This window comes from Thalassophryne amazonica, chromosome 3 (assembly GCF_902500255.1).
Source record: "Thalassophryne amazonica chromosome 3, fThaAma1.1, whole genome shotgun sequence".
NCBI classification, from domain to species: Eukaryota; Metazoa; Chordata; class Actinopteri; order Batrachoidiformes; family Batrachoididae; genus Thalassophryne; species Thalassophryne amazonica.
Window position 1 is genome coordinate 77,085,513 of NC_047105.1, and position 24,298 is coordinate 77,109,810.

At 43.8% G+C, this 24,298-nt stretch overlaps 1 protein-coding gene across 1 annotated transcript in view; it reads right to left on the bottom strand.

Moving 5' to 3' along the window:
* Positions 1-11,842: 11,842 nt before the first annotated feature.
* nab2 (NGFI-A binding protein 2 (EGR1 binding protein 2)) overlaps positions 11,843-24,298 on the bottom strand; it is a 39,639-nt gene continuing 27,183 nt past the window's right edge. The window contains exon 7 of the mRNA XM_034166876.1: positions 11,843-12,508. Coding sequence (XP_034022767.1) covers positions 12,414-12,508 — 95 coding nt within the window. The 3' untranslated portion in view covers positions 11,843-12,413. The remainder of the gene's footprint in view (positions 12,509-24,298) is intronic.

Consider the following 24,298-nt stretch of genomic DNA (forward strand, 5'->3'; position numbering starts at 1 on the left):
ACGAAGTGAGCAGTGCAGGCTCTGCTTCAGCAGGTGCAGCTGTGGGCTGTGATGCTGAGCGCGCCAAAGCTGCTGCTGACTGCGGTGTGCATGCAGCAGGAGGCAGATGTGGAGCTGCTGAAGCCTGTAGAGAGTGGTGCCGGGGGGTCGGGACCGGAGTCTCCTGGAGCTGATGCGCCGATGTGCATGGAGCAGGTGTTGTCGGCCGCAGGGGGGTCATGTCCTGATGGCCCTGCGGAGGATGTGACAGCCGCAGGGGTTTCAGGCAACATAAAAGTCCCAGTTATAGCAGGCGGAGAGAATTTAGCAGCTGCAGGCGTAGACAGGGGCACAGACAGCCTTTGTGGGGCCGGTGTCGGTGCGAATGGTTCTGGAGCAACACTTGACCACGGAGCGGATTCTCGAGGCTGAAGGCTCTGCTCGGCCGGCTTCTGCGTTGACAAACACCGTGGAACCACTACTGGCAGCTGACAAGTCGGGGTTGAAATGACCTGCTGAGGGGGCATGACAGCAGCAGCAGAAAGTGTGATCACTCCTGGAGTATCAAGACAGGAATCATAAAGTTCAAAAAGAAAGTCCATTGAATCCTCGATGTATGGAGGGATCTGACTGCACTTGAACAGAACCTTGATGTTCTCCAGGTCTGGGTAAGCAGACACGATCTCTGGCTCATCCCGCAGGATCTGGTCTAATAAAGAAAAAATCCGACGCCTGTCCTGCCGATCTGGACTGTCCAAAAATTCATAGTATAAGTCCTGAATCTTAAAAAATATGGTGGCTGTGTACTGTAGATCCGAACCTTCTATATCTGATGAGGTGTCATCGTCAAGGTCAATCCATTCATCCTCAGCATCGGCGAGCAGATGGTCGGATGGCAGGTGCGATTCAGGCTCTCTTACCCAGGCTGGGAGGCTCCCTGCTGCGAATAAGCCATCCAGATCCTCCAACTCAGGGAATAACTGGTACGGCCAGACATTGGCCTCCACCAAATTCCAGGCTTGATCCAGCTACCTGGCTTGAGTACCGCGTGAACTGTGAAAATAAGGGCTCCAGTGAACGGGTCATGATCTAATATATAAGGCTGACCATGTGTGTGTGTGTGTGTGTCTTCACACACGTATGCTTTCAACCAAAGGTCCCCAGTGACCCCCCCCCAAAGGCCCCCAGTGCCCCCAGTCACCATTACAAGTTTGGTGTGGATTGCTTAATTACTATAGCTGTGTATTGCGAGCACACGCACACACACACACACACACACACACACACACACACACACACACACACACACACACACACACACACACACACACACACACACACACAGTCAGTTTTATATATTAGATAAAATTAATCCAAGTACAGTCAACAAGTACAAGCTTCAAATAGTCAACACAATGAATTACTGTAAGCCTAACTTCCTAAAAATTGTTCAGTTGAGTTAAAAAAAACAATTTGTCAGTGCTCTTTGAGTCACAGAGAAGTGGACGAAACTAAGTGAGGCTATAATGTTTTACAGGATATGAACTTTCTCATTAATTCAGGAATTCAAGGCTCATTCGTTGCTCTGGAAGCCATGAACATCCATGCGTGCTGTTATTTTCTAATGTGGTTACTTCAAACTAACAAATTAATTGTCCTGTGATCTTGAGATAAAGCTTGTTTTCTCATGACAGAAAAACAATGACAAAAATGTAATGCATGAAAGATCAAATCTAATGAAATGCCCTTTTCAGAATTTTTTTTTTTTTGTAACATTCTAAACACCTCATTGCAATGACATCTATTGATCCAATGCATGTATTATTTGCAAAGAATTAAAAAGTGCTGTGAGGAGAAGGTACTGTCAGGTTTCATGTCTTTTCAGTTTAGGATTCTTATGGGGTTTTGATGTTTGGTATGGATTTCCTCAATATTCATGCAGTATATATGCATCCTGGGTTTTCATATGCGCCAGTTTGTTGCAACTTGGACGTCAGGTCTTGTCATCCGTTAGTTTTGATGTTCTTAGTGACTCCATGGCTCCTCAAGACTCCATTGATCACCTCCTGCAGCAGTCACATTCACCATCTCCACCACCAGATCTGTTTGTTCACCTGCCTGACTGTCTCTCCATCCATCTGTCCAGCGCCTCCTATACATCGCCTGTTCTTCCTTACAGGCCTGTTACACCTTTATGCTTTAGTCAGCATATGCTGACATATGAAAAATACGAGGGTAGGCTGAAAAGTTCTAAGGCTCCCCATGAAGGAGTAATGCATTAACTGCATTATAGTGAGCCTTAGAACTTTTCAGCCTACCCTCGTATGCTGAATATGCTGGCATATGTGTAAGACGTTATGGGTAAGTTTTGTGTAAGTTAAGAGCGCATTGAAAAGCCCGTGCTGGTGTACGGTGTATTATCACATATTACACCAAAAATCTGCCCTATACTTGTAAACCAGCCCTCATAAGATATAAGAAAAAATGGGGCTGATAAATCATACACTTGTCCTATCAATTTTACTGCCCTGGAAACTGTGGCAATAAAATTTCAATTTATTTTCATTTATATAGTGCCAAATCACAACAAGGTTGCCTCAAGGTGCTTCACACAAATAAGATCTAACCTTACTAACCCTCAGAACAATAGCGGTAAGTAAAAACTCCCTCTGAGGAAGAAACCTCAAGCAGACCAAACTCAAAGGGGTGACCCTCTGCTTGGGACATGCTACAGACACAAATTACAAAACATTTCACAAAACAAACATACAGGAAATGTTGCCGGTGCATGGGACGGTTTCCGGAACAGATACCACACCCATCTCTGGATGGAGCCACACCTCAAACAGAGAGATAAGTCAAAAAGCAAAATAAAGCATCAGATGGTCAACAAATACTGTGTAATTTGTCAGCATTAAGCAACAAGGAAAAACAGAAGAAATACTAAGATGATTGCCAGCCACTAGCCCTAAGCTTCACTAAAAGACCCAGAATTTAGATAAAGTTGAGGCCGCGGCCTGCTCCATTTACTAATAAAATGAATTAAAAGAGTAAAAAGCTATGCCATTATGCTAGCCATACGAAAGGAAAAATAAGTGCATCTTAAGTCTGGATTGAAAGTCTTCACAGAATCTGACTGTTTTATTGATGCAGAGAGATCATTCCACAAAACAGGGCCACGATAAGAGAAAGCTCTGTGACCCACAGATTTTTTATTCACCCTAGGGACACAAAGTAGTCCTGCACCCTGAGAATGCAAAGCTTGTGCCGGTACATAGGGTTTAATTAGGTCAGCTAGGTAGGGAGGTGCCAGTCCATGAACAATTTTATAGGCCAGTAGCAGAACCTTAAAATCTGATCTCACTGGGACAGGAAGCCAGTGAAAAGATGCCAAAATGGGTGTAATGTGGTCAAACATTCTGCTTCATGTCAAAAGTCAGGCAGCAGCATTTTGAACCAATTGGAAACCCCTAATGCTGGAATGTGGTAAACCAGAAAATAGAACATTGCAGTAGTCCAGTCTAGAAGAGACACAAAGTCAGGGTCTCAGAATCACCCATAGACAGGACGGGATGAATTTTCGCTAAATTTTGCAGGTGGAAGTAAGCACTCCTCGTAATATCTCTAATGTGGAGGTCAAAGGACAATGTAGGATCAAAAATTACCCCAAGGTTCCTCACTTTGTCAGTGTGATGTATGACACAAAAGCCTAGGCTAAGCGTTAACTGGTCAAATTGATGCCAATGTCACACTGAACCAAGAACCATTATTTCAGTCTTATCAGAGGTATAGCATCAACCATGCAAGGACAATCCCAGTAATCCCAAAATGATTCTCCATCCTATCGAGTAGAATATGATGATCCACGGTATCAAACGTAGCACTGAGATCTAACAGCACAGTAAACCTAATAAGTGAGTGATCAGAAACCACTGAAGCAAGAGGCATGATGTCAATATTCGTGACGGCAATACCATGTGCGAGAACCAAATCCAGGGTATTTCCACTAATGTGCATCGAGTCCTGTATACATTGCTGAAACCCTAATGCATCCACAATTTGTTGGGAAAGTGTAGGAACACGGACCCACAACAGGGGGCGCAAATGAACGGACAATGGAGAAAGTCAAATCACAAAGTTTTACTGTTGTGAAATCACACAACAAACACAACAGATTACAAATACAGCAGTAACCGAATTCCAATGGTGTCGTGTGGGCAGGCTCGACGATAGGAGACGTCTGTCCGAGTCGAACCGGAACCACCCGATTTCCTCTGCCACCGAACCCCGGGGATACTGGAGCCGCCAAGTCCCGAACCCCAGGTGGCCACTGCCTCCGCTCGTCGGATCCGGTACTGCTGGCAAGGAACAGAAACAGTCAGGTGTGGGTGCGGCTGCACCCAGCAACACACAGGGTGGGAACACCACCTCCACCTCTTGTCAGGAAAATACTGGTGAGTGCAGGAGTGTGAGTACTTATCCAAGAAGTCCAATACAATCTCCCGCTGTACTACTCACTATCTGCTATCCAACACACAAGCAACAAAGTATTATCGTCAAGAACACAATCGGCTGAGTACGTTACCTCCTTAGTAGAGCGATATCTCGGCAATGAGGTGGAGATGCCGTCCTGCTGATATACCTCCCTGTTGATTGATATCAGCTGTCTCAGGTGATGGGTGACATCTGTCACCCTGGCTGCTCCTGTGAGGCGGCAGCGCCCTCCGGTGCCTGGAGCCCGCACTCCAGGCAGGGCGCCCTCTGGTGGTGGTGGGCCAGCAGTACCTCCTCTTCAGCGGCCCACACAACACAATTTCCATAAATGTTTTGGAGAGGGGATCAGAAGTCTTATTTATATGAACGTTAAAGTCACCAATAATCAGAATGTTATCTGCACTCGTTGACAAGTTAGAGATGAATGCACCAAATTCATCTAAGAATTCAGAGTATGGGCCAGAGGGCCTATATACAGTGACAAAGTAATACGGCTGATTTTTATTCTTCTGACCTTGGCAATACTTAGCATTGTGGGCATTGAGTTATATTTGTGACCCCCAACAGCTAATAAACTAAATCTAGATTTATAAATAAGAGCAACACCCCCGCCTTGCTTTGCATCACGAGGGACGTGACTAAATGTGTACGCTGGTGGGCAGGCCTCATTTAAGGGGAGGACAGCTATAGGTTTAAGCCAGGTTTCACATAACCCAATCATATCTGATGATCCATAATTAGATCATTAATCAACAATGATTTTGAGGATAGTGATCTTATGTTAATAACACCCAGACTAAGGACCTCAGTGGGGCTGACAGTTGAACTGTTTGGGTTTCAGGGTGGTTCCAGAGTAGCATATAATAAAATGCCTGGAAGTAGGTTTAGGTTTGAGACATTCCTATGAGTTGTATGTAGCAGACACAAAATCTTTGATATTTCTGGAACAGCCAACGGGCCATCCTCAATTTCAACATCATCCAATGTAGTAATAGGTATTAAGTTTGCAAAGCATATCCCTCTATGATTTTTATGGACACGTCTATGGAAGCAGGCCTCAGTCTCAACTTGTTGAATTTCCCTCTCTGGCAGATAAACTGCACTATCACCATAGTGGATTTTCTGCACTAATTTCCTCGCTAAGCTAACGGATTCCACACCCACATTTGTCATAAACCTTGCAGGGTTTCTAATCACCAGCTCCATAGCCTGCTGTAAATTCCTAATGTTACCCTCCCTGTTGAGCTCTATCAATGTTTGCAGAAAAGATGGCGGCACCTTCCCCAGTAGGGTGAAGGCCGTCCGGCATCAGCAAGCCACAGCAGCTCCAGAATAAAGGCCAGTTATCAATAAAACTAAAGCCTTGCTGTCTACAAAAATGCGCCAACCACCTATTCAACAATTTCAAAATCAGGGTGATACAAATCTTACTGAAGTTGTGAGACACCAAGAAGTTAGTGAAGAGGACACTCATAACTTAATAGAGAGACATAAGAACAAGAACACCACTATGAAAACAGAGAGTGATGTGAACTTATTCACTGAATGGCTGAGTGGAGCCAAGAAGGAGAAGAAAGGGCTCCTTGTTCTTTCTCTGGTGGAACTTGAGAAACGGAGTTGACGATAATTGTATGGTTCTTGTTCTTTATTTTTGTTGTAATATGTGATATATATCTTATTACATGTCTGTTCGGACTTGGGCTGATACAGATACATTGGGGCATGATACAGGGTGTGACATATTAACAGACATGTAATAAGATATAAGTACAGTGAGTACATCGAAACATTTTGGGCATGCACAATATTTTGAACGATGCCAACATATGACTCATACATCCCACATATGCGGGACATAAATTAGGTAAGTTATGCGATTACTGACACACGTTTTTCGTAATTTACTCATAAGTCGAAATATGTCCATTGATGCTGTCCATTGATTGGCTGAAGCTGCAGTCACTCACTCATTCATCTTTAACCGCTTACTCCAATTAAGGGTCATGGGGGGCTGTAGACTATCCCAGCAGTCATAGGGCGTGAGGCATGGTACACTCTGGACAGGACGCAAGTCTGTCGCAAGACCACATACAGACAAACAAACACATTCACACCTGCACCCACACCTATGGACAATATAAAGTTTCCAATCCACATAACCTACATTTCTTTGGCTGTGTGATGAAGCCAGAGCACCTGGAGGGAACCCACGCAAACATGGGGAGAGCACGTGAACTCCACACAGAAAGGCCACAGGTGAGAATTGATCCCATGAACTTCTTGCTGGAGGCAACAGTGCTAACCACTAATCCACAGTGCTGCTCTAAATTCCTACCTAAATGAGTAAAAAATACATTTTAAAGTATTGAGGTGGAGAGTCTTAAAAGTCAAACTGGTTCTTTTTTGTTTGTTTTCTTTTTATTTATTTATTTATGTATTTATTCTAGTAGACTGTACTGTGGCAGGTGTGGTTAGTAAGCTTGGTTTCAGTGCAGAAGGTCCCCTGCCACATTTCTCCATGTAATGTGGCGTTGTGTCAGGAAGGGCATCCAGCGTAAAAATTGTGTCAAATCAACATGCAGATCACCTTGTATCTGCTGTGGAGACCCCAAGTAAAAAACAAGGGAGCAGCCAAAGGGACTCGCTTTAGTAGACTGTACTGTGCCCCACCTCTTTGTACTGTAGAAAAGAAAGATCATGCACTAAGAATAGACTCAAATATTCAGCTCCTAATTAGTGGTGCTAACAGCTGATTGATAGTCTCTTCACATGTCACCACATGACTGCTGCTCTCATGTTCCAACCTAGAAAAGCATCTTGAGTATAAACAGTATTCTTTAATAAAAGCTGAAAGTAATTATTGGTCTATAAATATCTGATTTTAATATCTAGAGTTGTTATGTTTGAACCATTGAAAGGACATGTAATTCTAATGCTTAACCTTTACAATCTTCCGTGTGATGCTGCAGTAATCACGGCGAGATTGTTTAATCCACCGATGAAGTTCAGCAAAACATATTTGTGATGATGTGCTGAAATGGAGGAAGAACCACAGAGACTTGTTTGGAGTTGTCCGATTGTGGGTCTTCATGCTCTTTGGTGTTTGTCTGAAACACAGCGCGGGAGGTTGCGTGGATGAGTGCTGATGACGTCCCTGGCGCAGGTGAGTCATGCCAGCTTCGTCTCTGTGCAACAAACGGCAGCACAAGTGTTGCTGTCTGTATGACGCAGCTCCTTCAGCTGGTCCCACTTATCACAGCTCCAGAGGAGACTGGAGATGGAAGATAAGGCTACAAACGTGTGACTTTGAGCAGTACCATAGCATTTATTGTGATGTAATTAAATAATCGGTTCAAACAGAAGAAACAGGCAAGGGTAACTGATGGACAGTAAGCTGCTTCACTGACACTCCGAGATTAAAGTGCACACCGACATAGTTCATCGCTGTCAATACTGCCAAAATATGCAGTCACGTAAACACATTGCCATTAGTGACAAATAAGTTAGCATGTGAGTGTATCAAACACTGAGTACTATGTTATTTACGTCTGCTTTTAGTTGTGTTTATTTGTCTGATGCAGTGATCTCTGTGTTATGTGCGGGATACCAGTTGCTCTCCAGGATGACCTACTCAATGACACGCCAAGTAAAACGTTGAGTTTAGCCACCTTAAAATAGATATACAAATCACTTCATAATCTAAAGTTCAATGTGTTTACACTAATAAAATTGCTATATTTGAAATTATTTATGTTGAAGAATAAACTTTGATGGCATCCTCAGCCTGTCCTCACATGAAAAACCTGTTCTCACATTCACAGAAATGATTCAACTTGGTCACGGTTTGAGAATTTGGAAAACCATAGAGGTGCTGGGAGGGTGTTTGTTATGAATCGTGATGTTCCACACGTGTTGTGGTCTTGTTTTAACTGTGGCAGGATTTTCAGGATGTTCCAAAATTTCTTTTTGGGGCAATTTGGCATACTTTGTAATCCCTTGCCTTTCCATGGAGCCCATAATGCTGGATTTCATGCTGTGACATCACCAGGAGTTTTTCTAGATGTGTCAAGACAGTGCTAAAGTTATATTACAAGTGCACTATGGTTGTTTTTGTACATATCACATGGAACAAGTGCAATGTGTTCCGCTAGCAGATCACAAGCTAGATCACATTAGTGGCAAAGTGCGATCTTCACATGCTGGTTTGTCATGATTATAGACTGTGACCTGTCGGGTTGTTGTACATGAAAGTAAGAACTGGGCATAATCCGCTATAACTTTTAGTCAGGTCAGGACTGTGAACAATTTGTGTTTCAGTATCTTGCTCAAGTCCTGTGATAGACTGGCATCCTATCCGAGGTGTACCCTGCGTCTCCCCCTGTGACCGCTGGGATTTGCTCCAGCACCCCTGTGACCCTTGATTGGAGTAAGTGGGTATAGAAATTGAATGAATGACTGTCTTGCTTAAGAAAACTTTGATATACGGAGGTAGTCAAGGATTGAAACAGCAACCTTCTGGATAACCTGCTCTACCACTCCAGCCACAACTGTCCAACAGAGTTGGAATATTCATTGGAACATTTACAAAATCATCCATATATGCCAGCTTATCCTGTGAACAGGTGTGGTGGCGGTAGAGCCTATGCCATAATGCAATTAAAACTAGAACACTGCACAAACGTCCCTGAACACTAGTTTCCAATTCCACTGAATTTTTTCTTGGAAAAAAATTGCAAGGTCAAAGTCTTGCTGGAAGTGGCTTTTCATGAGCTAAATTAGATGTGATCAAATGTCAGGAGTATGTATTTAGTTCATGCACTTGAATCAAAGTTTTTTTTGTGGAGGTTTTTTTTTCAGCTTTTTCGGTTTCTGAATTCTTTTTCATATAATTTTCACAGAACATTGGTTATTTTTACTATGCACAATTTGTCATTACTGTTTGGTACTTGGTTTCTGACTGATAACTGGATGATAGACAAACAAGCATAACAGTGGAACCTCCATCCATTTTTTGTGGTGGAGGTAAATCCAGAACAGAAAAATGAGACTGATTGAGGCACTTTTGTTTGAGATATAATACAAAATGTACACCAAATGGGCTTTTCAATATTAAATTCAAATGTCCACAAAACCCAATTCAATTCTGTCACCTCCTCAGGCCACTAACTGCCAATGCACCAGATTAGAGTGCACACCACTTTAAAGTCAATGACAGGGATAATGTGATTGGTTTATTTCATGCTACACCCAAAACACTGATTAGTTAACAGACTAAATACGATTCCTTTGCACCCTGGACATCGCCCCAAATTCACTGGCACTACGTGACTTAGACTAAGCAATGTAGAGCATCAAGAGAGGTCCTGATGTGTCCTTGAGGAAAACACTGAAACCCAAATTACTCCCAGCATGATAAAAGTTAGAGTACCTAATGTTATTTTATCTGGCTGTCATTTTAAGAGAATCAGTGTTTTGAGTTGTCACATCACCTTGAGTTAAGTTGTTGACAAGCTGATCATGAAGTTGTGTAATCTCAAAAAGTCTTTAATGCTGTTTACTTTTTAAATTTTTATTTATTTATGCACAGTCTGCTTCAGCTCAATATTCTTTATTAGATTTTAAAAAGGACATATTGGTCATTTTGCTGCCAGTTTGCTGTTGGTCCAAGTAAATGTGTTTGTGTTAAAAAGATGTACAATTTAATGAAGTTTCCTAATTGCAAAATGTGAAATTACAGAGCATTTACAGAGTAGACTTGCAAGAAAATTTACTGATCACTCAAAAAAAAAAAAACTTGATTCCTTAGGGGAGAAAGTAAATATTTTATTAAACTGGTGTGTGACCTTGTGGAATGTTCTTGTACATCACATCTAGCTGCTTAACTTTCTATAAAGCCTCCAAAGATGAAGTACTGCAGACATCTTCCTGGAAACACACCATAGACTTCTGTTCTAACTAAAAATATCTCATCTAAACCCTGCAATAATCACCACGCTTCCGCTGACTGGTTGTAAAATAAACTGCTTTTTAATTATCTAAATGCAGCACTTTGGATTTGAATGCAGATCCCTCAGAGGGTATAAAATAAAGCAACCCACTTCTAAGAGACAATAAACTGCAAAGGAGCTGAATCAGCAAGTGTGAACAAAGACCGAGTCTGGGCTGATGGGCCCTTGAGCAAAATAATAAATCTGACTGCTGTGTCGCACATACCCTGAAACCCAAATGAACTGTTCAGCAGAAAAAACAAAAAACTATACTAGAAATGGATGTATTAGTCCATGGGCCAAGCAGGTTTCAGGTACCACATAAGGTGACGACTCAACATTTACAATCCAGGCTGAGTGTACAATGGCTTAAACCAAAATGTATGATAACCATAGTAGCTATAGCGAGGTAGGGGTATTTGAATGTGTACACTGGGATCCAAGGAAATGCTCCAATCATAAAAAAAAAAAAAAAAAAAAAAAAAAAAGCATAAAACATAATTTGCATGATTGTCAGGATTCCAATACAGTTTGGACTATAGAGTTGAAAGTTATGGATTTATGGAGTATAAACAGCACAAACAGTGACAAAAGGCTGATTTCTGTTTGTACAGGAGGCAGAAGGTAGAGTTCTTTCAATTTAGGTAAAAAGTGATGGAAATTATTGTTTGAGCTAATATGGTTTAAAAAGAAATAGTTTGCAATATCTGTTATACTGATTTATCACATTATATGATAACATGTCATACAGAAGCCAGTGTATGTTCACATTGTTTGCTCGTTAATTTGGAGACAATTCAAAAGTGTCAAAATTAAATTTTTCAATTATATTGTCATTTTTTAATTGGTGTTTTTACCCCATTACTCCATTTTCAGTCCTAGGTCATCCAACCTATACCTGTTTGGAATCTCTACACTCAGAAACATAACATGGTATGAAATTTAATTGATTGGAGCATTTTTTAATTTGACCCTTATGAAGTCTCTCATTGACCCCTACCTGGCTATAGCTGCACCTCTGGAGTAGTGTAGGTCATGCTACACTGATGACTGTTGTTTAGTAACCTTTGGTGGTACATCAAATATTCTTATTTCACACCACAAAGTAACATTTTGCAGTATTCCTCACGAACATAATTTATAGTAAACTGCTCAATAAAAAGGAAAAATATGAAGAAAGTCCTGATTATTGCTACAAATATTTATTTTTGGGGGGAAAAAACTGCAGAATGATTTAAAGAAAAAGGAGATGACTCAGACTGATTTTTTTTTTTGTTCCAATCTCATGCACTCATCCAGTCTGTATCAGGTGATGACATTTTTTTCCCCCTCACTCTGAGAAGAACACATGAAAACAAAACAGTTAAAAACACCTGAACTGTGTGGAACTCTTGCTTTTACTGCAAAGGAATTTCACTGAACATCCATTTCCTAGAGAGGATGTTATTGTCACTTTGAGAGCATTAGTAATATTTTCTCATTAACTAAATCAATAATAACCCATTAAATAGAGCAAAAGTAGTTAACATACAGTAAATCTGATAGTCTGGAGAACGTTAAACCGGTTTCTAAAGTTGTACTGCCCTCTGCTGTGTTAATCCCACTCCATACTATCTGGCACCCTGTAAATGTGCAACTTTTCTCTTACTATATTATCAAGTTTTTGTCCTTACAGAGAGCTAAAACCTGCAAACGCATTAAAAAAAAAAGACTCCCTCACGTCGTCTTAAACAGAGGTAGTACAGAGCATTTTGAACTTATTACACAGCTTTAGAAGTCACTGCAGGGGTAACATATGAGCCGCTGGTAAATTATGACATTTATTAAACAGACATGGACCTCTCATCAGACACTTGTAAAGTCAGCAATACAAGTAGAGGTGGAGAACCTGATCAGGAGCAGCTGTGTAGTAGAGTGGAGTTCAATGACGCTCCCTGATGGTACCGAGCGTTTTCATTTCCCCCGATGAGAATCATCTTTAGTGATGAGAGGACTGCTGCTTCTGCATGCTGTTATCGAGCTCTTCCTCTCCACTTTGCTCTCATGCTCTGTGGAGAAAAGCAAAGCTTAAGTTCAAACTATCAGGATTCTTGAACAAGGAGAGGACACAAATGCAGACCCAAAGGCAGAGATGAGGGAATTATCAAAAGGTTTTATCTGGAGGCAAAGCAGTGGTTCGGTACACGGGTAAGCAGGCAGCGATACAGAGGTAACAGGCAGACGTTGGGCTGAGGCGTAGTCAAAAACAAGCAATGTTCAAAAACACAGTGAGGCAGAGTATGCAGGCAGAGACGAGAGCAGAGTCCAAAAAACACAAGCAGGGTCATACACAGCAAGGCAACCATATCAAAGTCAAACCTATGGTGTGAAAAAGCACAAAAAGGACTGAAGAGCAAAAGCACAATGAACTAGGACTGAAGAACATGGAAGACATGAAAGACGGGGCTTAAATGCAGGTGTGGTAATCAGGACGTGATAAGAGTCAGGTGTGGAGAAGGTGAGGACATGACAAAGATGAGTCCAGCAGGTACAAGAGCGTGCAGGAAAGTGAAACTTTACTAAACAGAAACAGAGTGAAAGCTGGGGCAAGAGAGTGCAGGAGAGTGAAACTAAGTGAACAGAAACAGAGAAATCAGTGACAGAAACTAAAAAATAAAATTAGACCAAAATAGTACAACAAGGAAAAAGATCAAGACTAAACTAGAACGGAACTACATGTGGCAACAATATATACACAGACAGTACATCCAGTGACTGAAAAGAAACAGAAAAGTAGAATCAACAAAGTAAATAAAGGGCAGAGACAAAACTAAAACTGCACTAACTATGAGGCAAAAGAAAACAACCAAACTGAAAATCACCGGGCAGGATCACAGACAGATGACAGAACCATAACAGGAGCCCGGAGGGGGCCAAACTATGACACAAACATATGAATGAATTTATGAGTCACTTGAAGTTCTGTCAGTAAATCTTAAAGTATGACTGCACATGATAAAGCTTCTTATAACCACACATGAGAAATCAAATGTTGGTCCTCGTTTATTTGCAAACTTTGAAAGTCAGCAGATGAGAGATTCAAGCCATCATTCAAAACAATCAAAGAAGTCCCCAAATGGACAAGATGTGGGTGTGGATGGTGGAAAAAAGGTGAGTTCATCGTTGTTACTGCCATTAATTTGCCAGTGAGCAAGGCTCTTAAGATACAGTTATTGTAACGGTAATAATTAAAAGTGGTGTAACTCATTTAATTGATGCATGAAGAAATCAAACATGCTGAATAACTACAGAATTCTTTGCAGAAATTACAACAATCGTGTTGTGAAAGTGATGGTTTGCGGCCTTCTTCGGGTTTGTCTCATAGATTACCCCTAAATTATTCTCCACGCAACTTTCAGGGCAGTCATGACTCAACCAGAGGACGACTTCACTTTAACTCCTCCACATCATTTGCCTTGTGCAATTTTTGACTTAATTAATTTAGTCATGTGTTCAACCATTGGAGAGCTGGCAGGTGCAATTAATCAGATGTCAACAGAGCAAGAAGAGCTGGGAAATGTGCAGGACAGGTGGTCTGAAGTAGTGTGCCTCAACTGAGAGAGTGGTGTCAACTCAGAACATGGCGCCATTTTGGTTCTAACTGCGCTGAACTATTGAATAAATCTTTAATGTTTTCAACATTTTTTAAATCATTTAACCACATACAGCAACACATCCAGTCAAACTAAATATAAAAATAGTTAGGCTATCAAATTTACATAAATTTACAATTCATGATGATTGATTTAATTAATTTAAAGCCTGATTTTTGCAGCTGCAACTCTTCTACTCTGTGTCATGTAATGACGTATGTGACAGTTGAAGTTCTCCGTCTCTGGATTATGCTTTATTTTGGACTAATCTGACACCCAACAAGATTTTCTTTCAACAATCATCACCTCCAAATCAAAGTTTTTTTTTACTCTTTAATCCACTTTGTGCTGTAAATGTGCGGACTTTTCTTATCCATTTTTAATCAGCATGTGCACTACAAAAACTATTATAATATGATGGCAGACGAAGCAGTAAAAGCAGAAAAGTGTCAAATCACAGCCTTTTGTCAATGATTTAACAGGTTCACATCAAGCTGCGGGTCCGAGTTTGAGCACAGTGTGAAAAAAATAAGTGGTCATTTTTTTTTAAATCACGGAAATAACTGAGGTCCCACTTTACTCAAATTGGCGAGTGTCAGTGCTGAACTTTAATTTCAGCACAGACGTAAATACTGCTGACGTAAACGTTTCAGCATAAATCTCTGTTACTTGCACGTCCAGACTGCTCAGGGGTTTTAATGGAAATACATTGCAATTTTATCCGAAGTGAGCAAAATATCTCAATCAATCAATCAACATTTATTTATAAAGCGCTTTACAGCACCGACTGGTGTCCAAAGTGCTTAACATTAAAAACACAAATTTACAAAAATAAAACACATATAAAATAAAATTTTAAAACAACACATAAAAAAAAGAACATAAAAATAACAGAACATATCACCTCCCCACTAAGTGTTAAAAGCCAGTTTAAATAAATAAGTCTTTAACTTAGATTTAAAAAGTGCTAGGTCAGGAATAGTACGTAATTCAAGAGGTAGCTCATTCCACAGTCTGGAGCCAGCTACCGCGAAAGGATGATCACCCCAGCGTTTATATCTTGACCTTGGAACATCTAAGTAAAGCTGGCCAGACGCCCTTAATGTCCTACTGTAGGTGCGCAAAGTTAAAATTTCAGACAAGTAGGGAGGTGCAAGGCCATAAATAGCTTTAAAAACAAACATTAAAATTTTTAAATCAATTCTAAAACGAACTGGAAGCCAGTGGAGTGAGTCTAAAAGTTTGTTAAAAGACGAGCAGCAGCATTCTGCACCAACTGGAGACGTGCAAGAGACGACTGATTAATGCCCGAATAAAGTGCATTACAATAATCAAGTCTGGAGCTGATGAAACCATGAATGGCCGTCTCAAGATCACGTCTACTGAGAAAGTGCTTTATTTTAGCCAAAAGGCGAAGTTGGAAAAAACTAGCTTTGACAACAGAATTTATCTGTTGATGGAACCTCAAACAGCTGTCAAATATCACTCCCAAATTCTTGACAGCTGGTTTTACATAGTTAGCCAAAGCACCAAAATTTGGTGTTACCACATTTGGTATGCCAGTGCGCTCAAACACCATGATCTCAGTTTTACCATCATTCAGGTAAAGGAAGTTTTGGGACAGCCACTGCTTTACATCACGAATGCAATTAAATAATGATGACAAAGCATCACTCCTATTAGTCCTCACAGGCAGATAGATTTGCAGATCATCTGCATAACAATGAAAGGACAGGTTGTGCTGGGTTATAATTGACCCCAATGGCAGAATGTACAAAGAAAATAGAATCGGCCCAAGGACAGATCCCTGCGGCACTCCACAGCACAGAGGAGCAGTTGATGAGGAAAGGTCCCCGATCATGACAGAAAAGCTCCATTCAGCCAAATATGATCTAAACCACTTAAGTGCAGTACCATGAATGCCAATAAAATGTTCCAACTGGGAAACAAGTACTGTGTGATCCACAGTATCAAAGGCTGCTGTGAGGTCCAACAGAACCAGCACAGCAGGATTCCCTGCATCCACCGACAGAGTAATATCATTATGAACTTTTAAAACTGCTGACTCAGTGCTGTTTCGTGATCTAAACCCAGATTGGAATTTTTCAAGGATGAGATTGTCTTCTAAAAATGATTGTAACTGTAAAAAGACAACCTTTTCTAAAACTTTAGATAGAAATGGCAGATGAGACACAGGTCTAAAATTAGATAAAACTGATGAGTCCAGGTGAGGTTTTTTAAGAAGAGGTCGAACCACAGCATGTTTAAAAGCAGCTGGAACAGACCCTGATCTAAGACAAGCATTGATAAAAGTTAGGAGACCCGCTCCAACTGTATTAAAAACCTCCTTCAGCACCTTAGCTGGAACAACATCAAAAGGACAACTTGTAGATTTGATGTGTTTTACAACATCAGCAAGAGATGCAAAAGAAATGGGCTCAAACTGTTCGAGCACAGCAGAATGTGCACGAGGAGCAGACAACTCAACATTACAGTTCTGATCAGTGTTCTGTCTGACTGATGAAACCTTGTCAATAAAAAACTGAAGAAACTCCTCACAGGTTGTGGTTGTAGCGTCCATCAAAACAGAGGTGCGTGGATTTACAACTGAGTTTATTGTCTGAAGTAACACACTGGGACGATGACAACTGCTCGAAATAATATGAGACAGATATTGTGCTTTTGCCTCCTTCACAGCCTTCTGATAGTCAGACTGTCCCTCAGAAAACCCAGAGACACCTGTAGTTTGTCCTTTTTCCATTTTCTCTCCGCCCCTCTGCAGCATTGCCTGAGGGCACGGGTTGTGGCATTTAACCAGGGGTCAGATTTTGATTTCCTGGATTTGCAGCGCATCGGTGCAACAGAGTCCAAAATTACTGTGCATGTAGAGTGGAAAGAAGAGAGGATGTTATCTGGGAGTAATGGAGAAACCAGTCCATTCATGGCATAAAACTGAGAGTCCATGAAGGCAGCAGCAAAGTCCCCCGCTGTCGAGGAGGTGACCAAACGGTGGCGAGAGACAGGAACAAGTGGCTTACCAGCAGATGGAGGAGCAGTAAATTCAAAAATAACAGGAAAGTGATCTGAAATAGCAATGTCTGATATGTCCTTAAGTGAAACTAAGAGCCCAAAAGAAATAACCAGGTCCAAGGTGTGTCCAAGATTATGTGTTGGTCCATCCACAACTTGTGTTAGACCAAAAGAGTTCAGGAGGCTTTTAAAATCATCAGCCAGCTGATTATAAGGACAACAGATATGAATATTAAAATCACCACAGACCAAAAATTTGTCATATTTTGGGATAAAATCTGCCAGAAACTCAGAAAACTCCTGAATAAAATCCTTATTAAATTTTGGTCGACGATAAACAACAGCACAGAGCACAGGACAGTCGAACTCCATCACAAACAACTGAAGTTCAAAAGTGGAGTAGACATTAGAAGATAAAAATCGGCATTTAAAACTGTCTTTAAAAACCGTGGCCACACCCCCGCCTCGACCTGATGCTTGCAGGGAGCTGAAAAACGAGCAGCCGGGGGGGAGGAGCTCAGAAAAGGCGCTATTTTCACCTGGTTTCAACCAGGTCTCCGTTGACAGGAGAAAGTCCAGATCACGACTGGAGAAAAAGTCATTCAAAATGAAAGTCTTACTTGTGAGTGACCTTGTGTTGATGAGCACCACACGGACTGAGCGCACGTCAGTCTGCTGGGAGACACGACTGAGCCAGGAACAGCGAAATTCTCCAGCGAAGCCCGAACGCTGATAAGAGTCTGGCGATCATACACCAGGAGCGGTGACACATTCCATGCAACAAAGCGTAAAAACAATAAAAACGACACTAAAAGAAGCGAGTGCCGACGTTGATAAGTATACTAGAAGTATACTTGAAACATATTTGCATATACTACTTTTTGGTAAGGGTATACATGGAAAACAATACAAAAACATCCGTTGTATACATGGAAAACAATACAAAAACATTGGGACTTTTTTTGGCTGGTGACTGCGAATATCTGGTTTATACGATGATGGTTTAGATGAGTTTTACTGTACAGGGGACTGAACAATAAATTTACCTCTCAAAGCTTTGACGATGTCAGCTTCCATCCCACACAGCTGACTTTATTTTCCCAAATTTTTCGTCTGTTCGGATCTGAAGGGAATCTGTAAATCTTGAAGCCCTTGCTGTGTCTATTTGTGCCTCCAAATGCACAACAACCCGGCACTTTCAGCAAACAAATAAATAAAATAGCTGGATTTACATGCAGCTAGATTAACAGCGAATGCTATTTTGGAACCAAGATGGCACCATGAGTCACGTGACTGTTTTTTTCAACTTGTCCTGTGGCCACTCTCTCTTAGTTAATGCACTCTAGTCTGAAGGAGTGACCGCTTTCAAACATGTCTTTTTAACTGGTACTAAATAAATAAAACAGGTAGACAAAGAGAATAAATAAAGATATGTTGTGTGTTTTATTTTAGAGCAGCATTTTCAAGGTTCAATTTTATGTAGCAATAAAAAAGTGTCATGCATAGCCTGTATTTTCCAGAGTGTAAGTCACACCTTTTTTTGTGCATTGTTGAAGGGCACATTTTATATTTTATATTTTTTGTTTTATTAGAATTGATTTTGTTTAGTGCTCCGATTATTGGGAAAATCTATATAAATATTTATTATAGTTATTCTTATAAACAATAAATATGTGATATTTCGGTACATATGTCACACTGAAGTATAAGTCACAGGGCCTCCCAAACTATACTCTACAAAATATTGTACATATTGCAATGATCTGGACCCTGTTTGTTTGTTTGTCAGCATGGTATATCAAAAAGCTATGAATGGATTTCAATTAAATTTGGTGGAGTTCATTGAATTTTGAACCGGATGATGATCCAGAATAATTTTTATTTAATATTTTTACAATATTTCCCATTCATTCCTCACAGTAAGAAGGATTTGGATTCAAGCCCACCCTCGCACCTTCTCCTTGTAAATCTGGAGTTTTGACAAACTCCTGCCAATTTAGTATGTGGCTGTGGTGACCCGGAGCAAAACAAGTAGCCACAAGACAACAAAGGTTTTTTGCAATTTGGCAAAACTCACTTTCACAGATATGAATGACAGAATGTCAATGTTTTATATATACATGAATAATATAGAATAACTGTGACAAATCAGCATGTGAAGATCATGGTTCCCAACAAATGTGATTGATGACGAAACACGCCGAACTTGTATCATGCAGTGAGTAAAAAAAAACATACTGTTGCACAACAATGTTCCTGGCAAACAGAACAGGAATTACATAAGCATGTTAAAGTTCTCATCGCGAAAAATACAAAGGAACTCTCCGACATCTTGAAGATTTCACAGATAGAGCAAGACCATAGCACAATGTCAGAACATATTGGCTCATCACTGATGAATTCATCCCACCTGCTCAAAGGGGATGTTAATCAGTGAAATCACCTGCTAGAGTCAGTGGCTGCAAAGAAAACCTGCACCCTTTCAGCCCTTTCTGGAATAGTTTGGACACCACTAGTATAGACAAACCTGTTGTGTGGGCCGCTGAAGAGGAGGTACTGCTGGCCCACCACCACCAGATGGCGCCCTGCTTGGAGTGCGGGCTCCAAGCACGAGAGGGCGTCGGAGCCGCTGGGAGTGACAGCTGTCACTTATCAGCACCAGCTGTCACTCATCACCATCACTACAAAGGCCGGACTGCAACTCCACCTCGTCACCGAGAAATCAGCTACCGAACAAGGTAACTTTCTCTGCTGTGATATCGTTGTCTAAATATATATTGGTCTGTGCAGCCGTGTTCCTGCGGGCTCTATCGGAGACTGGATTGGCGGACAGTGAGAGGACGACGTTCTTCGCCTCTCACTCCATCCAGGAAAGAGACCAACAGGAGCTGCACGGGTGACACTGTATCTGGAGGTGGAGGTTCTCCCTCCCGGAGGAACTACTCAGGGAACAATTACTGGGTGTGTCTTCACCCACCCACCATTAACTGTTTCTGTTTCTGCCAGCAGTACCTGGTCTGACAGCTGGAGATGGTGGCCACCTGGGACCCAGGACTTGGCGGCTCCGGTGTTCTTCAGATCCGTTGGCGGTGGAAGCCGTGTGGGATCCGGCTCTTCTCTGGACAGACGTCTTCTATCCTCGAGCCTGCCCACACGTCACCTTGTGTATGATTGACTGTACTCCTCAACTGCAGTTGTCTGTATTCCGTTGTGCAATTCACAACATTAAATTGTTTCTTTTTGGCTCATCTATTGTCCGTTCATTACCGCCCCCTGTTGTGGGTCCGTGTCACTACACCTTCCCAACAGGATTTCTCGGCCAGCGTCATGGATCCCGAGGGGCGTCAACCATTGCTTGAACAGCCAATGGAAGAGCGAGGTGAACAGGCGTCAGCAGGAGGCGTGTTAGGTGAGCTGCAGCAAATCTTAACCGCTTTCACTGCTCGGTTGGACTTAGTCACTGAGCAGAATGTTATTCTCAATCGGAGGATGGAGGCTCTCACCGCCTGGGTGGAAGCGCAAGCTCAGGGCGCTGCTGCAGCACCTCCTCCTGCTGACCGGAGGCCTGAATCAGACATTCCGCTGGTCATTCAACGACCCCCCCACCATCCCCTGAAGCTTACATAAGACCTCCGGAGCCGTACGGAGGCTGTGTTGAGACATGCGCGGACTTCTTAATGCAGTGCTTGCTCGTCTTTTCACAGCGTCCCGTCATGTATGAGTCAGTCTCCAGCCGGTTGGCTTACGTAATAAATTTGCTTCGAGGAGAGGCACGCGCCTGGGCTATGGCGCTCTGGGAGCAGAATTCACGGCTCCTAACGACATATACTGGGTTTGTGAGGGAGTTCAAACAGATTTTTGATCACCCCCATAGAGGCGAATCTGCTTCTAACTTGCTGCTGTCAATCAGACAGGGGCGTCGGAGCGCAGCGGAGTACGCAGTTGACTTCCGCATCGCGGCAGCGAGGTCCGGCTGGAACAACATTGTGCTCTGCGCCGCCTTCGTAAATGGACTGTAAAGGAGCATTGAAGGAGCATTTACTGGCTAAGGACGAACCGCGGGATTTTGATGGGCTTGTTGATCTGGTTATACGATTAGATAACCGATTAGAGGAACACCGTCGGGAGCAGGGCGGGGGGCGTGGCCGGGCACGAGCCGTCCCTCTTCCTTACGGGTCCGAAAGGGTGCCGCCTTCCCCACGCTCCACAGCCCGTGACTCCCGTGTGGCAACAGCTCCCCCTGCTGATGAAGCTATGGACACGAGCAGGGCCCAAGTTAAATCAAATAACAGACAACGGAGGCTGGCCTGCGGGGAGTGTTTTTTCTGTGGCTCGAGTGAGCACCTACAGAGGAACTGCCCCAAGCGGTTAAACGACAACGCCCGCCCTTAGAAACTGGGCTAAGGGTGGGCCATAACACGCACGCAGGGAAACCCCGCAAATCCGCACGCATCCCAGTTACGATCCTGAGTGGGGATCTGACCCTTCACGCCCCAGCACTGGTAGACACAGGGTCGGAAGGGAATCTGCTGGACAGCAGATGGGGAAGGGAAGTCGGGCTCCCTCTAGTGGCTCTACCTTCACCATTGAAGGTTCGGGCACTAGATGGCACCCTTCTTCCATTAATCACACACCAGACACAACCGGTGACATTGGTGGTGTCTGGTAATCACAGGGAGGAGATTGTGTTTTATGTAACACCTTCTACCTCCCGTGTGATTTTGGGTTATCTTTGGATGATAAAGCACAATCCCCGGATTGATTGGCCGTCTGGGGTTGTGGCTCAGTGGAGCGAAACCTGCCACCGGGAGTGTCTCGGATCCTCGGTTCCGCCTGGTGTAACAGCTAGTGAGGAGGTTAAAGTCCCCCCCAATCTGACGGCGGTGCCATGTGAGTACCACGATCTTGCTGACGTTTTCAGCAAAGATCTGGCGCTCACCTTTCCCCCGCACCGTCCGTATGATTGTGCCATTGATTTGATACCGGGCGCTGAGTACCCGTCCAGCAGGCTGTACAACCTCTCACGTCCGGAACGCGAATCAATGGAGACATACATCCGGGACTCGTTAGCTGCCGGGCTGATCTGGAACTCCACCTCCCCGATGGGTGCTGGTTTCTTTTTTGTGGGCAAGAAAGATGGCGGACTCCGTCCATGCATTGATTACAGGGGGCTGAACGAGATCACGGTTCGCAACCGATACCCTCTGCCCCTGTTAGATTCAGTGTTCACGCCCCTGCATGGAGCCCAAATTTTCACAAAACTGGATCTTAGGAATGCGTACCACCTGGTTCGGATCCGGAAGGGAGACGAATGGAAGACGGCATTTAACACCCCGTTAGGTCATTTTGAGTACCTGGTCATGCCGTTCGGCCTCACTAACGCCCCCGCAACGTTCCAAGCTTTGGCAAATGATGTCTTGCGGGACTTCCTGCATTGGTTTGTCTTCGTATATCTAGACGATATACTCATCTTTTCCCCGGATCCTGAGACTCATGTTACGCATGTACGTCAGGTCCTGCAGCGGTTGTTGGAGAACCGGCTGTTTGTGAAGGGCAAGAAGTGCGAGTTCCACCGTACTTCTTTGTCCTTCCTGGGGTTTATTATCTCCTCCAACTCCGTCGCCCCTGATCCGGCCAAGGTTGCGGCGGTGAGAGATTGGCCCCAACCAACAAACCGTAGGAAACTACAGCAGTTCCTCGGTTTTGCTAATTTTTACCGGAGGTTCATCAAAGGCTACAGTCAGGTAGTTAGCCCCCTGACAGCCCTGACCTCCACAAAACTCCCCTTCACCTGGTCTGATCAGTGCGAAGCCGCGTTTAGGGAGTTGAAACGCCGGTTTTCGACTGCGCCAGTTCTGGTGCAGCCCGATCCAAAATGCCAGTTTATAGTTGAAGTGGATGCCTCTGACTCAGGGATAGGAGCCGTGCTATCCCAGAGCGGGGAGTCCGACAAGGTTCTCCACCCATGTGACTACTTTTCCCGCAGGTTGACCCCGGCTGAAAGGAACTATGACGTCGGCAATCGGGAACTTCTTGCGGTGAAGGAGGCTCTGGAGGAGTGGAGACACCTGTTGAAGGGAGCTTCGGTACCATTCACGGTTTTCACGGACCATCGGAACCTGGAGTACATCCGGACCGCCAAGCGTCTGAATCCCAGGCAAGCCCGCTGGTCACTGTTCTTCGGGTGTTTTGACTTTCAGATCACATACCGCCCCAGGACAAAGAACCAACGGTCTGACACCCTGTCCCGGGTGCACGAGGAGGAAGTCAGGACCGAGCTGTCAGACCCAATGGAAACCATCATCCCCGAGTCCACTGTCGTGGCCACCCTTACCTGGGACGTGGAGAAGACCGTCCGGGAGGCCCTGACACGGAACCTGGACCCGGGGACTGGACCCAAGAACAAGATGTACGTCCCACCAGAAGCCAGGGCTGCAGTCCTTGACTTCTGTCACGGTTCTAAACTCTCCTGCCACCCAGGGGTGCGAAGAACCGTGGCAGTGGTCCGGCAGTGCTTCTGGTGGGCGTCTCTGGAAGCCGACGTCGGGGAGTACATCCAGGCCTGCACCACCTGCGCCAGGGGCAAAGCCGACCATCACAGGACCCAAGGCCTACTCCAGCCTCTGCCCGTGCCTCATCGCCCCTGGTCTCACATCGGCCTGGACTTTGTCACGGGCCTCCCGCCGTCTCAGGGCATGACTACCATCCTCACGATAGTGGACCGGTTCTCCAAGGCGGCCCACTTCGTGGCCCTCCCGAAGCTCCCGACGGCCCAGGAGACTGCAGACCTCCTGGTCCACCACGTCGTGCGTCTGCATGGGATTCCATCGGACATTGTCTCAGACCGTGGTCCTCAGTTCTCCTCCCAGGTCTGGAGGAGTTTCTGCAGGGAACTGGGGGCCACCGTAAGTCTCTCATCCGGGTACCACCCACAGACAAACGGACAGGCAGAGCGGGCGAACCAGGAATTGGAGCAGGCCCTCCGCTGCGTGACCTCCGCGCACCCGACGGCCTGAAGTGACCATCTGGCCTGGATCAAGTACGCTCATAATAGCCAAGTTTCATCTGCCACCGGCCTCTCCCCATTTGAAGTATGTTTGGGGTACCAGCCCCCATTGTTTCCACTTGTGGAGGGAGAGGTCGGGGTGCCTTCGGTCCAGGCCCATCTGAGGAGGT